The 17,224-nt window shown below is 46.5% G+C and overlaps 3 protein-coding genes across 3 annotated transcripts; all 3 read right to left on the minus strand.

The window, feature by feature from the left end:
• Positions 1-487: 487 nt before the first annotated feature.
• Positions 488-5,862, minus strand: F4812DRAFT_465020 (P-loop containing nucleoside triphosphate hydrolase protein). The gene is made up of 4 exons (XM_047938402.1): positions 5,049-5,862; positions 4,672-4,989; positions 2,808-4,618; positions 488-2,725 (listed from the first exon to the last, which is right to left on the minus strand). The coding sequence occupies exons 1-4, from the start codon at positions 5,254-5,256 to the stop codon at positions 713-715; spliced, it is 4,350 nt and encodes a 1,449-aa protein (XP_047795434.1). The 5' UTR covers positions 5,257-5,862; the 3' UTR covers positions 488-712.
• Positions 5,713-8,029, minus strand: F4812DRAFT_39835 (nucleotide-sugar transporter). Its single transcript, XM_047932183.1, has 3 exons — positions 7,637-8,029; positions 6,498-7,556; positions 5,713-6,441 (listed from the first exon to the last, which is right to left on the minus strand). The coding sequence occupies exons 1-3, from the start codon at positions 7,718-7,720 to the stop codon at positions 6,169-6,171; spliced, it is 1,416 nt and encodes a 471-aa protein (XP_047795435.1). The 5' UTR covers positions 7,721-8,029; the 3' UTR covers positions 5,713-6,168.
• A 2,387-nt stretch (positions 8,030-10,416) lies between these two features.
• Positions 10,417-13,984, minus strand: F4812DRAFT_39824 (uncharacterized protein). Its single transcript, XM_047932182.1, has one exon. It carries the CDS (start codon positions 13,753-13,755, stop codon positions 10,891-10,893), a length of 2,865 nt encoding a protein of 954 aa, XP_047795436.1. The 5' UTR covers positions 13,756-13,984; the 3' UTR covers positions 10,417-10,890.
• Positions 13,985-17,224: the final 3,240 nt, after the last annotated feature.

The following is a 17,224-nucleotide window of genomic DNA, read 5'->3' on the forward strand; positions in this document are numbered from 1 at the left end:
GCTATTTCTGCTCAGATCTATCTCGGAAAATAGCTTGACCAGCTACCTAGGTACTTTATTGTTATTTTTATGGTTGATCTTAAGCATAAGCCATATTTAATGGAGAGGCCATTGAACACTGCCCTTTTATATGTTGAAGCGCTAGTTTTTGGCCCTTGTTTGGGTCCTCGAGAGATACTCGGAATCTGGCCACATCGTAGCAAAGAATAGCCAGTATTAGGTAACTTTCTGATTAAAGGTATTGTTCGACGCATAAATCCCATGTCCCTTAAGAAGAATCTGCAATTAACTGCTAAGCGAATAACGTTATATGTAACTTAATACAATACGCTAGTCCCACCCGCTGCTCCAGCATCTAATCCACGAAGTTAGCACAGCCCCGTAGGCTATCAACAAGCTCGGGATCAAATTCCGACAACCAAGCAGGTTCACCTGTACTAGACTCCGGAGGGCACTTCGTATTCTCACTCTCTTGAAAGGAATCCGAGTCAAAGAAAAGAGGCGTCCGATCACCGACTCCCTGATTTGGAGAATGGCTAATGGCCTTATCTTCGTTAAATTGAGGCGAGCTCGATCTAAAACTGAGTGCTTTCTGAGCTATTGTGCTTGATGGTAGGTGCGTATCTTGGCTGTGAGGTTGAATTGAAGGCAAATCGAGGCGTTCGGACGCCTTCTGTAGCTCATTAACTGTAGTGAAGCTTAGATTTGGCTCCTAACCGTAATCCATGCTTTCTTTCAGAATATGAACAGTGCCAGGATATAGAGTTTCGTCTTTCCTTAATATCATCTGCGAATTTTCTTCGCCAGTTGATTTTTTTGGCCTGATAATGGTTTGAAGATCAGGGAACTCGTCATCCTCAAATATGTCGCTGCCATACTGAATATCACTCTCATTTCCGCCTGTAACCGCATCCCCTCTATCAGCAGCCCCCATCATCATGTCGGGGGACTTTTGGGACGGAACATGTGTAAAGCCAGGTTTTAGAATATCATTTGCCGAGAGAGAATTAACAGCCGTCTGATCCATTGCATAGGAACTTAATAAATTCGTATTGTCAGAGCAATCAAGCACATTTGCAGAAGAGTAACCGGTCTCATGACTACTCCGAATTGTGGAGAGATCGATGCATTCAACATCTGAGGCATCCATGTTTAACTCATGGCTTGTGGTCTTGCTTTTTTTCTTGGAAGCCCTAATTCCTTTTTCGTTCTTTGCTAAGCGCTTCCTCTTCGTGTTTGCTAGAGCAGTAGTTGGAGCATTTGTATCAAGTGTTGGCGTGCAATCTACATCGTATGGTTCGGAAATAGTAGCGGCCGTGAGTCCTATTGATCTCTTCCCATTACTTTCGCTGGCACTGACAGTTTCACTGGTTCGGAGAGTTGTTGAATGTTTAGCTGATATTTTGAAGCCGTCTTTCACTGTATCATTCCTCGCAGAATCTTTGTCCTTTTTCTTATCTCGTGGTGGTGGTCGGGGTTTATCTAGTCCTTCGTGGCAACATTTATGAGTACAAGGCTTTCCAGCTCCAGTGAGACGACCGTTACGACAACGGTGATTACACATCCATCTTCCATTTTCCATCTTATTAGGCTCAAAGACCAGCGAATTTCTCTCCTGGGGTAGTACGTTGTCGATAAATGGGAAATCTTCTTCGACGTCATCTAATAGAACTGAGGGATCTTGCCAATCTGTCTCATCATTCTGGTCCATTGAAGCCAAAGCAGCGTTCAGCATGTCTTGGTCAGGGAGGTCTCCATAATCCATATCATCTTCCGACGATTCCATGGTAGTTGTTTGACGATGTGTTGGTTGGACTTTCCTGTTTTTGAATGCCCCCTCGGGTATATGAGGCTCTAACGTCTTCGCGACTTGAGTTCCAACAATCTCTTCGCAGCTGAAGTAACAGGATATCTTCTGATCAGGGCCACTAAGGGCCACAGGGAAGGTCAGATCTATGCCGGAAGACTTATTAATTTTATTCAGGTTTCCCCGCCAAAGATACGCAAGGTTGCCGTCTGTTGTCAAAGCCATGAGTGTTACGGCTGGTATCCTATCATTCCATTTCGGTACCCCCCTCGTATTACAATAGCGAAGGTTAACTTTTACCGCCACCATCACATTACATTCCGGCTGCGATGAGCGTGCAGTTCCACTGGTGAGATGAGCTTCCATGGCCAGGCGGGGAAAGCTTTCTAGAGTCTTCAACAATCTCATTCCGTATGGAGGGTTTCTGCTTGAAATACGCTCGATCTCACCGAAGTCTCTGTCGGCAAGTCCTAGCACTGTGTTGACTCCATGACTAACCCATTTGCGAACCATCACGGGACCAGATCCTGGAATCTGAGAAAGCTGCGATGGTTTATAATCCCATGAATTTGCAGCGAGGGCGCGGGCAAGTTCTAAGCCGATCTTGGTACCCAAACCGTCGCTATCGAACGCACGACAATCCACGAAGCAACGTACTAGGCGGTTCATTCGATCAAATATAGCAGCCTTGTCCATCGCAATTTTTTGTTTGAGAAAACCAATGCCCTTTTCGTTTGGCAGCTCCACACCCCTAAGGTGGACCTGGATCATGACGAATATTTTGTGCCAGGTTTGCGCTAAAGTCTCTTTAATCGGATGCAGGATGAATGGAGACTTATTCAACTCTCGAAATAAAGCGCGTTCTTCAGGTTTAAACCGGAAGTCTTTGAATTCTACGGCCTTACAAAGTGTAATAAGCTATAAACATTGGTTAGCAGTCCCCACTAGTCAATAATAAGTATTAGGTAGGACGGTATGTATTGAGGGCAATTGCGCCTACCGTTTCTTGGAGTGATGCGCCACGAGGAATTGATAGGAGGTCTTTCATAGTTTCGAAGTTTACCATGTATCTTGACATAGCATGCCCGTACTCCGTACATCTGAATGGCGCATGAGTAGTAACTAGGCCGCTTTGTTGTAGTAGCTTCAGATCACGCTCGCACCATTCTTCCATTTTCTTATCCGCGTCTTCGGCATTGCGGACATCTTCAAGTTGATAGAGCAGTGGAGATTGACGCACTCGTACACTGAGGAACGTTCCTCCAATCCATTTTTTCGCAGTCTGGACATCCTGGATCGTGCCTAGGCTAATTTCCGAGTTGAGATGCTCGACTAGATTTCGGTGAAGTGTGCTTTCTAAAGTTTCATCTCCAGATATCATACTCTTATAGCGATCGACGTTTGCCATCCTAGTCAGAATAATGGCCACAGCACTATCGTCAAACTGTGGTCGACCAGCGCGACCAAGCATTTGCATAACCTCCAGGTTCGAATATTCTTGAAGCTTATTGTCAGAGTACGCAACTGTCCCCTTTAGGACCACAGTGTGACAAGGAAGGTTAACCCCAACTGCCAAGGTCGAGGTGCAACATATAACATGAACCTGGCCCTCGAGGAAGTTCTGTGCCACAGCTAATCTATCCTGCGTATCAAGACCTGCGTGGTGAAAAGCCACTCCATATCGTACGATCTCCTGGAGCTCCGCGTTCGCCACTGAGACTCGCCCTGTTGGTGCTGGCCAGGCTCGGTCCTCCACACTGCAGGTAGACCACCATTCAGCTAGCCTTCGAGCTGTTAATTCACAAGACTTCCGAGTGAAGCAGAATATCATGATTGGCTTTTTTTCTGAATGCTTGGCAAGTAACATAGCCAGCTTTCCGTCAAGAGACTTTTCGAACGAAAAATCATTCGAGCAACCCTCATATCCGTAAACATATCGCTGTAATTTAACTGGCCGTAGCTCCTCACCAAATGCCTGGGTCTTAGCCGGATCATGTTGGTTTGAATGATCTCGTCCAAGCCATTTCGCAATGTCTTCAATGTTCGGGACAGTGGCACTCAAAGCAACGAACCGGATATTCGCCCCAATAGTCTTCATGCGGGAAACGACGGCTTCCAGTGTAGCACCGCGGACGTCTTTTAGGATATGAACTTCGTCAATGAGGACCAAACGGACCATCTCTAGTAATCTCTGATGATCTGACCACTTTCTAGTAATGGAATCCCACTTTTCAGGGGTAGTGACGATAATTGATGCGCTGCCCACCCGGCTCGCCTTCGTTTGCGAAGTATCGCCAGTAAGTTCGATACATTTTAGGCCCATATGACTGAATTTCCTTTCCCAGTCCTTCGCGCGTTCCGAACATAAAGACTTCGTTGGTGCTTGGTAAACAATTTTGGAGTTCTCACTGCCGGGACTCATTACAAGCTTGCAGATAGCCATTTCCAGAATAGCTGTCTTGCCGGACCCTGTCGGAGCTGAAACGACAAGATTATCATTTGTACCGTAGACAATTGGAAAACATCTGGATTGGACAACGTTGAAGAGCTCATAAGGGAATACGGCTCGAAACTTATCAGGCAGTGCCTGTCTTGGATCTATCAGGCGAGTAGAGTTCACGATCGGTGGCTCATCTGGAGCATGATCAAGGCCTAAATCTAACCGACTTGCTTTTTTATGAGACACAAGAGGGCTAACGCCTGCTCTGGTATTTCGTTTAAGGCTAAGGCGAGTGGAAGGGCTAGATCCGCCAATAACTGTAGGAGAACTGCTGGTGAGGGAGTTTTCCAATGTCGCAGTTGAGTTTAGAGCTTTCATCGACGGTCAGTATGTCGTAAAGAGTCAAGCATAGTCTTCAACTAACCAGTGTGGAAAGGAGGTGTCACCATCTGTGCCCCCGGTTGCAATTCTCCTATTCTTCTTAATCCTCCACCATGCCCAAACATAGATTGCAGGTTGGGTTTTGGCTCTGTTTTCTCTACATTACTTGTAATGCTCGAGAAAGGCGATTCATGATCTGAATCTCGGGCAGTAAGCGTCGTAAAATGATGGCTTGCATCTCCTACCACCCGCCGTCTCGCTTGATTAGGGGTATTTGTAAGGGGTAGTGATAGGCGCTGATCACGATGTCCCAAGTCATGGAGATGAGTAGGCCGGTGTAACTGACCAAGCAGGGTGCGATCTACGTACTATTAAAAACCGACCATACTTCCAAGTGGCGAGTTTAGTTTGCTAGCTTACCAAATTCGTCTAGATCTTGATCTTCTTCAGGCCGCTCTTCGTATTCGTTAGCGTTATGTAAAGGCTGAAACTGGGGAAATTGATAGCCGTAGTCCGGGAAAAGAGTATTGGTATGGTTTATGATGTTCTGGATATGCGCATCATGTGCTGGTCTATACATGTGGCGATATATATGGCTGCCTTCCCCTGATTCTGCTTCGCTAGACATGGCGTTGATTATAGAAATGACATATCTTGTAGGCTTGATAAGTACTCAAAGGTGAAGAGGAAATAGATAATTGTATGAGAACTTCTAGTGATACAAGAACAACAACTGATACTGGCTGGATATCGACATGCCGACTATCTTCCGTGAAAATAGGAATGAAGACGGAGGGCTGTGACAAGACTTGATGAGGACTTCGGGAGGATTGAAGGTGAAGGAAGAAAGAACCTTATGTACTAGATAGGAGGAGGTATGTGCCTAAACCTGCCCTACATGAGATCGAAAATTTGAAGTACATGGACATCTTCAAACTTAAGCGAGTTACTCATTCTGGTCCCTGATGGCAACTACACCCGAGTTAATAGGGTGAGAGGCAAGTGAAAGGGGTATATTATGACTAATATCTTTGCCCGCCCCTTCCTACCTACCTCCAGGTACCTGGTATGTACAGTCAACCAAAGGGGAAGCAGTAATGCCGTATGACTCGACTGCTGGAATAAGGTTCAAATACCTATCTGCAAGGAATGCTAACAGATTCCCAACTGGAAGTGACAATAGGTCAAGATGAATAGGAGGTATTTATACAGTGCGCACAAAAATTCATTCTTTTCCTCGCCATAACCCCCCTTCCTATCCTTCGTGGTCTACGCATTCAATATTGCTCACACATTTTTCTGGGTACATTGCGTCATCGTCACTGTTCTTAATCTGATCGGACTTACACATCTATCAATATAGATCAATATCCAGTAATGATCTTATGATGCATCATCTATAAAGTCCTCTGTGTACGAAAGGGAACCTGACTTTAACTTCAGCTCAACATTTCGGTATTTTAAGGGGTACCATTCTAAAATTCGAGGACCGCCGCCACTCCGTTTTTTTTTCTTTGCCTATTCCATACTTTGTATACGCTCATTCGTCCCGGTTCTTTCCTTGTGATGATGGTACACGGTTGTGGTATCGTAGTGGAGAAGCAGGGCGAGAGGTTGAGAGACCCATACCCTTTATGTTCTCCAGTGGGTTGGGAACGCTAAGCTTGTCATCTGTGTATCTTGGCGTATTCATCGGGTCAATAGTCGTCTTCTCATAGTTGACAATGTTGATCGGTGGCGGCCGGCCGCGCTTCCGATCAGGACCTGTGTACAGAAAGGTCGAGACGAGTACCAGAGCAGTACCAATAAGGAACTGAGAATAATCTGTTAGTGGACGACTTACAAAACGGGCGAGAAATCAAAACATACCGTCAATGTCACATGGACTTTAAAGAACCATACGCTGAATAGGAAGCCTATAACAATGCTGATGCTCGTAGCGAAGTTCTTGGCAATGTTATCAGCATAGTTGATGCAAAGTGATGTAAGCACACCACCGAACGCTTGCAGAATGATCAACGCCCATACAATCCAGTTGTAACCGTCGAATAAACCATGCTTCGCGATCTCTTCGCCATCTTTGAATATAATTCCCAGCAGCGCCGGAAATAGCGAATAGAATGACAGCTGTATATTGCGAGTCCAGACGGAAGCTGGATTTTCCGTGTCCTTGAGAACCTTTTCGAAGTATACCCCAGTTAGGCCAGAGATCACTGCAACTGCTGCTGCCGCCGAAAGTCCAATCGAATAGTTCATTATGGGGGCCATGTTCTGGTCCTCCTCGATCCCTTCGTATGTTGCGGAACGTTTCGCGAGAGCTTGGCCAACCTCGGCTATGGTTTCCATACCACGCTTCGTCAGCTCCCTCGCTACGTCGCCCACTCCGTTTGCTACCTGGCCCAGCTCATGAACCGAACGAGGGAAGAAGTGGTCCGTCATATCGTGAATCATGAACGAGCTATCTTTCGAATTCGAAGGCGGAATGCACACGACCGAAACACCCAGCGTCAAAATAATGAGAGAAACCCAACGCTTCACGGTCAAAGATCGGCCGAGCATCGTCACAGTAAATATCGCAGTCGTGAGAATTCTGAGCTGATATAGGATTTGGAAATGAACCGGGTCAAGATTTCCTACTGCGACATACTGTAACATGTTCTGCAATGTGTATAGCGTCGCGGCGATAGCCACCTTCCAACCATCGCCCGAAAAGACGGAGTTGAAGATCTGCTCGAAAATGACAGTCGCAGGCGTCGAGGGAGCAAGGTTTCGCGAAACTTCGTATATAGCAAAGGTTAAGGAGATGGCTAGCTTTATCACTTCGGTCAAGAACACAGCCGTTGATGTGAAATACCGGTGGTCGCCGCTCGGCGGCATCATTCGAGAGTAGTGCATGAGGATAATCAGTACCGAATTTTGGAAAGTCAACTAAGAACGGCGACATGTTAGCTGATAGCTATATTGTGCGACCCCTAGAGTACTGCATTTCCCACTTCTCCGGCACGTACCGTAATAAGGGAAAGCTGCTTCATGGGCACGCCGAAGAGGACAGGCCCTCCCACGGGTTGCGGGGCACCATCGAGGAGAGCCATGATGGAAAGCAAGTTATGACGGCGTTATGGTGGTGAAGTTGGCGGAGGCTTCGTTCGTCGGTGTTTTTTTCCTCTCTTCCCTTCTTTACATAAATCCCACCTAGTTCATCAAAGCTTTAATTCGAAAAATTGCGAAATCAGTCGATTGGTGTCTCGAAATGCTTCATGCGAAAACCTTTTCCTGTTGAGAAGATTTTGCTGCAAAAGTGGTGAAAATTCGTAATGGCGTATCGGTTATCGTTAGAAAAAGAGAAAGAGAAAAAAAAAATCGAAAAATCGAAATCAAAAACTTGAATTGAATACAATCTCAATGCGTCGCGTCTAGCGAAATAAATTAAAAATGATGTGTTAGGTACCTGTCATTGAAGGTATTGCCGACTTGAGCGGATAGGCGGACACGCTTCAACCATGCACCTCCAGGTCACTACCAAAATGGGACCGGACCTATTAAGCTCTTTTTAACCCCTGAATGTGGCGCCACTTATTAGTGTGGTATGCAAGAATAAAAAAAAAATTGTGACACTTGGTGTTAACTGGGGGTTAGATTAACTTGTAAATAGAGATGACTTGACATATGGTAGCAGGCTCTAGACGCTGTACTTGAGAATTGGGTTGGAAGATGGAATATGAAAAGGCAAGAAGTGGAAATAGAAGGTTTCACAAAGTCTTATTCGCTACTTGCTGTCATGGTGATGATATCAATGGCGCTCGAGTTTTTCCCCTAATACGTAAGGATCATCAAGGCTCAAGCTGTATTGCTCCTGGACACTACCTACAGGGTGTGCGTCTCACCACTATTCTGCAAATAATACTAGGATCTAGCCTATATTTTGGACGTTAATAAAGCTATAGCAAACAAGTTTACCGATAAGACTAGCGGCATCTTGATTTGAGGGCTTTCTCACGGAGGAGAGCTAATAATCATCTGAGTTCCCCGAACTCTGCCGTAGTCTTCATCTCTAATGCTAGCTATATATTTATAGTTAAGGTTAATATGGTTCCGATGATGGTTCAGTCAGTTAGTTGGTTGCGCCTTGACCTCTTTTGGCTTCCAAGATCATTCCCGAAGCGATCTGATTTCCGTAGGGGGTACCCAAAAAGAACTACCCATCTCCTTCGGTCGTTTGAACGGGCTGTTTCAAATCGTTTCGCATGGTGTTAGCTCCGAAAGCATCTGATTCTTATTTTATTTTTTTTATCTAATTATTAATATATAAAGTAGCAAGCTTTCATGAGCAACAAGACCGCGCTAAAAGGAGGATGCGGATGCGGGATGCGGGGTGAACAGGAAAGAAACCGACATATTTCTCGTTCTACGAAGTAACGTGCGTCACTAACATCCAGATATGTGAGACGATTACCTAATGCCAGGTAGGTTGACTACATAGTACCTCAGGCAGGCCAGAAAGGTCATGTAGCTTACAGTAGGTAGGTACCTATCTCCCAACTGCAAGTCATATCTTTATCCCTACACCCTTGGTGATAAAGAACCGAATAGCTTCGATTTACGGGTAATTTACATAGTAGGGTCAGATCGTGGGATCGCGGGGCTTTGGATCATTTACGGATCCACAGCTTAAGGCGAATGCCAATCGGTGCCTTCAACGTGGTTGGGGCACAGGACAACACCAACCGGGTATAAGAAAGTGCACAGGTTAAGTAAGGAGTCAATCCATCCAAGGAAGCTATCCAAATGAGGGGAAACTGGGTCGAGAAAAAAAGAAAGAAAAAGAAAAGGAAAAAAAGAAGGAAATTTCAAAGTGCTCTTAGCAAAAAATGTACGATGGAAGAATATACCAGGTACCTAAGATACCTAAAGTAACCCATAGCAAAAAGATATTGCCAGCTGCAGGGTTCGAACCTGCGCATCTCTCGATAATGGTGTTCAAGATCTATGAGACTTAAAACCACCGCCTTAGACCACTGTGATTGAAGTTAGTGTGTGAACAAGTGTAGAATAGATGTTTGTAAAAACATACCTCGGCCAAACTGGCTATTCGGACATATTCCTTGAAGTTCTTCGTCACTTTAATGCCGCTTATATTTCCCCCTCCTCAACAAACACTAGACCAGCCAACCAACTTTTAAGGATGGTCAAGTTTGCATTAGGTCCTACGTACCTAAAGTACCTACACAAGCACAACAGATGCATTATAACAAGTCCACAATGGTGTTTTTTATTCAATTTAATTTTATTATTATTTTTGGTAGATGAGGTGTAATGGTGTATCATCTTGATCTTAGGTACGGATCCGTATTTATTCATCTTTCTTTCCCTCTATTATCTGGTCCCCGTGTGTACCTACTTAATACAGAGAGAAATGGCTACTTGGGTAATTAGAGGAGTTTAATATACCCTTTCGTGAACATCGCGATGACTTCAAAATCGTAGGGCTCCTCGAATAATGTCTTCATGTACCATGCCCACCATACCACACACACCACCACCACACCCAGACATAAACCCAACAGACATAGTTGCGCATAAATTCGTATACAGCCCTTCCGTCACACCCACTCTTTCCCTACTATGTCCCTGATATTACAAATAAGTTTGTGGTAGTACACCGACGCGAGAATGCAAGCAAGCAAGCGGGATTCTCTGTCTCTCTCTCTCTTCCCATATGTAATTATGTCCGTTTAGACATTACCCATTTTAAGCCCAGACCGTGCCGCAAAAGCCAGCACTTAACTTTAACATCTAATTGGAAACGACAAAACAAATCTTTCGAAAAATTGAATTCCTTTTTTTTTCTTTGGCTGTTGCGCCGTCCCATGGCGTCGCTATGATCCCCCAAATCCTCTTCGAATGAGAGGAATAGGACTGGATGGATGGATGGATAGTAGTGGTATGTATGTATTAGTCGTGAACGATGCGATGCCGCACTCCCCAGTATAAGTCGATATGAATGAACCCCGTATGATTTCCCACCCGAACTCACTCGCCTGACAGTCGTTAAAATAAAATAAAAGAGATAACCGAGCGCTAATCAAACAACCATTGATGTGCATGCCTGCGTGCATGCTTACAGATTTCGAAAAATATAGGAAAAATGTAGCTTAAGTTATTATTCATCCAGCTCGTTGACTAGAGAAGGGATGAGCGTGACGATTTATCGCCAATGCGATCATCGGCAATGAGTGGATTATATCATATCCCCTCTACCTCTTCAGTCGTCGTCTCCCCACCACGGTATAGGTGAACTAACTTGGCCTACGGCGCTAAGTCTCACGGCGCTCTTCTTCCCCTTCTTGTGGCCAAGAGTAGACGGTTCTATGAACCCATCCGCTGGGGAAACAGGACTGTCCGGTCTGGGGATCCCCTTCTCCGGCACGGGCTTAAGGGTAGACAGCTTAGGTCGGCCGCCGACCATTGGGAAGTCGTCGAAGTCTATACTATCGGCGTCGATATCCTCGTTGATTCGCGGGCTGCCCTTGGGCTGGTTCCTCGACGAGTTGCTCTTTCGGCTCATCGGGCTCAATTCGGGGCGCGGGCGGCCGTTGCCAAGTTTGGACCTAGTTCTGCTTCGACGCTCGTTTATGGGGAACCCTAACTCGTCGTCCATGAACTCGCTCAGATCCGGGCTCGGCTCCGCCTCGTCGATCACGTCGATGCTATCGTTCGGTCGGTCCAGGTAGAGCAGAACACGCTCATGGCGGGATCGGTCGGTTGGCCGCGACTCGGGTCCGGGGGAGGCTCTCATTCGCGAAGGGGCCCTCTCTATCGGCTCTCTATAATAAGCCGATGGCGACGCTTCCACGCGACGCGGTCCGGCAGATTGATTGCGTATTCGACCGTTGCTGGAACTCCGACCGCTTCGCCCGACAAGTGACGACGATCTCGTTGAAAAGTTATTAGACTGTTTTATCCTGGTACGAGCTTCCCTGACTTCCTGAGCAGCTTGTCTCTCGGCATCCTTCAGATGCGCGGACGCCAACTGCTCCAGATCATCGGCATCTTCGAGGCTGACGCCTCCGGGGCTATTCCTCCCCCCCTCGAGCTCAGCAATTATGTTCTCCCGCATCCTAGCCCTCTTCTTCCGCAGCGCAGCCAGAAGCATTTCCTCCTGCTTCGTTACCGCCATCATCCGCCCATTCTGCGTTTCGCTAGCTTTGCTTGCCGTCGATTCCCGCCGGGAGGAATCCGGTGATTTCCTGTAGAACTCTAAGCTAGTAGGCGATAGCGGCGGCGTCGGCTGGTCGGAAGCGTGGGAATTCTGAGACCCGCGCTGTCTTGCCTGCTGTGACGCGGCGCGGTTTAAGCTGATCGGTCCTTGGTCCATCGAAACTGACAAGGCGGCTTCGGCTGTGGAAGAGTACGGGGTGAAGGCGACCGCTCTCGCTTCCTGTACGCTGTAATGGGTGTGGTTGCTGTAGGTAGGCGACAATACAGAGCCTAAGGTATTTATTGTCGAAACAGACCCACGAGTTAGCTGCTGCTGAGGGTCTTGAGGTTGGGTGGGCGAGGAAACCCGCGTCGCCGTGCTTATGGACGAATTAGTTGATGGTGATCGGGTGGCCTTGGTTTTAGGAGAGGCGTGGGGGATGGCAAGGTAATCGTTAAGTTGTGCGTATGATGCTCCCTTGGGGTTAGTCGAGTGGCTGCCGACAGATAATCGTGAGTTGCTTCGTTGTTGTTGACTCGAGGCGACGCTGGCATCATCACGGAAGCTATTGTTGTAAGACCGCAGAGACGAACCCGGGCCGGAATATACGGTATCCCCTTCCTCGGATTCCGAATCCGTAAGCGACAAGACGCTCTGCTGCTGCCTATCGGAATCTATAGTGCTCATGATTGATGGTGTAGCTTTCGAGGTCCGCGTATGGCGACTCGACACGCTCGCAGCAGATTCATTCCTCGACGATGGGCGTATCTGCAAGGTACTCGGTGTTTCAGCCCTCGTTACAGTAGCTTTACTCGCTTGTGAGGTATTTCGGCTATGATTCCATCTGGAGCTCGGGTCTCTAAACGATGAATTCGGCAGTGGCGTAATCATATCCTCACGAGACACATCTGAGACCGTTGTCTCGTACGTCCGGGGCAGGAGATGCTCCCCGTTCACGTGCCCCTTATTACCTATTTCTTCCTCTTCGTCCTCCTCATGCAACGTATCGGGATCCTGAAACGACATCTGCTCATAATGATCATATAGCTGGTGCAGCGTACTAGCGTTACTTATCACTTTCGAGCGGCTCGGTCGTGTTGATGTTTCTATAGCTTGGGACTGGGATATTAAGTTCGGCTTGGGGGTTTTTTCACTTTCCCCGGGACTTGTGGGCGATCGTGTTAGCGAGATTGCAGAATGCGATGCATGCGACATGACAGATGGCGACTTCATCACATAATTGTTTCCTAATACAGGCACGACTCCATTAGTGTCCGCATGGCGCTCCTTACGGGTCCTCAATCTAAGCTTTGCGAAGTCCAACTTGGATGGCTTCTTTTTTTGTGGCTGCACTTTGCCGTAGAGCGACCCGTCAATATCCAACAACGCGCTGGCTTTAGTCGGGAGCCCCTTGGCCATCGCCGAATTCGAAGTCTGCTGCGATATAGAGAGCGGCACCTTGTCCGATTCGTAGTGCGAATGAACGGTAGAGCTGGTTTGGGGTCTGTGAAAACTGGATTCGTCCGTCAAAGCATCCCGGCTGCGAGCGCCAAGGGTTACGGCTGACCTCTTAGGCTTCACCTCCCTACTAAAAAAGCCTGTAGCGCTTCGCAAACGCCGTGGAAGCGCCTCTGATTCTTCCTCCCATCGATTTCTACCATATGCCGTCCTGTCGTATCCGTCTTCTTCCTCGTCTAAGACACCAGACTGGCTGGCGCTACTCTCAGATATTGATATACTGATGCCGCCAGTCGATTCCGTTTCCCAAGTTCGGTTAGGATCCTTCGTTCCAGTAGGGGAACCGAGATTCTGCCCACCTGTTCCCAAAATTCTCTCTGCTTTCGAGAGCGAGTTCGGGACTGCTAGCGCGGGTGGCTGCTTCACTGATCGTCCAGGCACGGGGAACGTGAATTTAGATCTACGACCCATTTTCGACGAATAAGTTACCACACAGACAATAGATCAACAACTGGGTTGAACAAGTCAAGATCCGAAATAACCTGCCGTCGTTTGTGCTTAAAGCGACAGGATCAAAGAACCGGGTACTAAGATATCAAATCTCTCTATCCCCCGCTTCTTGTCTTTCGCACAACAATGTCTTCAAAGAAATGGACATGTGCTACAAAATTCAAATGCCAAGACACTCGGACTACTACCACGAACCGAATTCAAGAGACCAATTCCGTGCCTATTATCGAATTGTTGCAATATCGGTAGGTGGTCGGCGATTTAGATTCAAGTAGGCTTTAGTCGGCATATCAAAAACAACCTCCTCTTATCCCATGAGTAGGTAGAAATTCGGGCTATGCTTAGCATCGCATGTCTCGGTCGAACGTGTATTAGGAGGTAGATATGTCGAGAACGAATCGTGAGACGATGTCGACAAGCTAATTACGGAATTGGCGAAGGAATAAGACCACGACTTGAACTCGGAAGTGTCGAACGAACTGCTTCGAATAAGTGTCCCGCATGAACTTCCCCAAAAGAAAGGGAAAAAAAATTGGAGTGAAGGGTCGTAGGTAACAATATCTTTCCTCCCACCGGCTTTCTATTCCCAATAGTTTAAGAGACCCTCGTCCGAGCCCTTGTTTTAGCTTTGTTGACACGACCCCATACGTGCGTGTAGAAAATATGGAATACTCATCAGTACTATGTAGAAAAGAGGAAAAACAGAAACAAAAAGGGACTGGAACGATGGTTCTGTCACGACACGGGCACGTTTTTCCCTTGGATATTAAAATTGGAGAATCTAAGAGGACGTCTTTCTCCATACAGTAGGCAATTTGCAGCTTATTGCAATTTATTGGCACATTCTGCACATCTGCATATGCGAACGGGAATGTAAGTATGTAGGTACACCTGCATTAGGTACAGGTATGCAATGCATCCTGATGCCACCCCGAACTCATTAATGCCGTTATTACCAGGAACAGCTTATTTCATTATATGTATTCCCTACCTAAGGTATTCCCTTAATAGTTAGACCCTGAGTGGTTATAGGGAGTAGGTAGGGATCCCCCTTACCCACTCACACGTGTGCATACACTACAAAGATATTACTACGGATTTTGGACGTCGCTCCCAGGTGGTAACAAGCCACCGATACGATACCATTGGTACAAAAGAAGACTGGTAGACTAGATTGAGAAAAAATGGAAAAAAATGCCAAATGGCCCGTCATGCCCTGTCGACCCACTAAGGCAACCGAGAGAAAACCTCGCAAAGCCCTTCAAGCCACGACCGGTTTATGAGTAGAGGGGCAAGGGGAGCTCGGAGACCCCTGACTTTGGGGGCCCCCTGTTACAAAGTCGCAGGTTTCTTTCCGCAGGACTTCGTATTACATCTAGACCACAATAATATGTAAGGTACGGATGGATGAAAGTGGCATAGATTGCAACGTGGACCATGCGTACATAATAAAACGTCTCACGACGATCACAACAAGAAAGCAAGAAATAAATAAATAAATAAAAGGCATAAGAAAAGTAGGTAATTCACGGGGAAAGGTTTCAAAATTGCTATGGTGTTCCCGCCTCCTGTAAAATCATGTGAAATGGCTGAAGCAGAATTCCAGCTCTCTACCTAAATGTTAGAGCCCGTCTAAAGTTGCCTTTTCAGTCGCAACGTCGGAGCTAAGCAAATAAAAGGATCGGATGACCGAGTCATGAGAAAACGGCTGTCTGCCGCTAAATTGGACAAACAGCAAGGTTGATCTCAAAAGAGCATCAATACAAACAAAAGCAACAGACTCAATAGTGTGTATCCCGAATGGTCCAGTCCGGAAGTAATCCGCGAGGCTTTTATTAGTATAGGTACCGGTATTGGGTGCAAGGTTTTTTTTTTTTAATTATTCCCGCCATCATTATTATTTTTTTATACATGCGTGGCGCGCAAGTCCCTAAAGAATACCTCATATCCATACCTCATTATCAACTAGTATCGTTAACGAATCCATCTTACGGACGAACCGGGATTACGTATATAAAACCTTTTTCAGCGACCTACCCTACTAGCCTCGCCAGCCTCATCAGCCTTAACCCTGCCGTCTTAGACAACGGTAACCTTGAAAAAGGGATGCTGAGAAAGATCCGACACCAACATCATCCGAGTTGCCGGTAAATGGGATCGAAGTCCGAGCACCCACAAAGTGGCCTATGCTATCAATGGTGCTTGTCGGTCTGCTAAGTTGCTACGAAAGATTCTCCGCTAAAGTCTAGAAACGGTTTGGCTGCGCTTGGGGAGTTAATGCTTTGGATTCCAGCTCTAGAACCGTGCACTTTGTTGGGATGGAGCACGGATTATAGAACGGTGGAAACTTTTAATCTCAGTTATAGTATTTCAGCAGTTCAGAGATAAGTTCACAGGCATCTGGCACATGGCATCCTCGTTTTCGCCACATGGGTTCTCGCACCGACCAAGACAAATAAGTTACAGGTGTAGATTATATTCTTACATATCCTAGTTACCTACCTAGGTAGGTACATATTTTAGGTATATCTGCGGCTGGCCACTACAGAATGTCTTACCTTATGTAGGTAGGTATATGAGGCGGAAGCGCCAGTGGTACCACGACATATATCACAACGTTCGACCTCAACGTCAATTCGTGGAACCGTAGGAATTTTTTTCAAAAAAGAAGCATCACGAGAATCCTGCAGGAAACCGTCCGAGTTTCGGCTTGAGCGAATATATCCGAGGACCCCTCAGTTAGTATATTATCATTCATTTAGTCACATTTCATTTTGCCCATCATACAAACGAAACGAAAACTCGTGGCTTTTTTTTTAATTTTTTTTTTTTTACTAGCTAGCATGGGATAGTCCCCGACGGCGTCGTCGACAGGAACTAATAAGAAAAACCAATAGATTCCCTTGATTTGGTGCGAGAATGACCAGTTTGTGGCTGGTGTGAGAGTCTATTGATTGCATTCCCACGCCTAGTACGTCCGTGTCCTCAAGCATGACTCGCAGATAACCGTTGATATGCCAAAGTTAGATTCGATTTTCTTTCACTCTGTTCTTTTCTTTTTCCCTTCTCCCTAACCCTAAACACACGGCGCCTTTAGTAGTCCGTGTACTACTCATGACGATGTTGATGTCAGTGCGAAGGTGGTATATCCTAGTTGCAACGGTCAGCCACTTACACACCGCCTTCTTACACAATATCCCGTTGTTTTGGTCCCTACCTAATTATATTTCCGATATTTCCATGGTGTTCATTAAAACATGAACTCTATTCTAAGTAACTAAAAGGAGTTGTAGTTAAGCTTTTCCCGGTACAATAACGGCAACCGGCTGAAAGGATTCATGTTTGCTGGCTGATCATCCCCCCGTGCTTCCGTCAAGTCCGGACCCAAGCAGCTTCATTAGTCTCTTTTAGCGGGTATGCGCTACGTAAT

The sequence above is a fragment of the Daldinia caldariorum genome (genome assembly GCF_022478825.1).
Source record: "Daldinia caldariorum strain CBS 122874 unplaced genomic scaffold F4812scaffold_1, whole genome shotgun sequence".
In the NCBI taxonomy this organism is placed as follows: Eukaryota; Fungi; Ascomycota; class Sordariomycetes; order Xylariales; family Hypoxylaceae; genus Daldinia; species Daldinia caldariorum.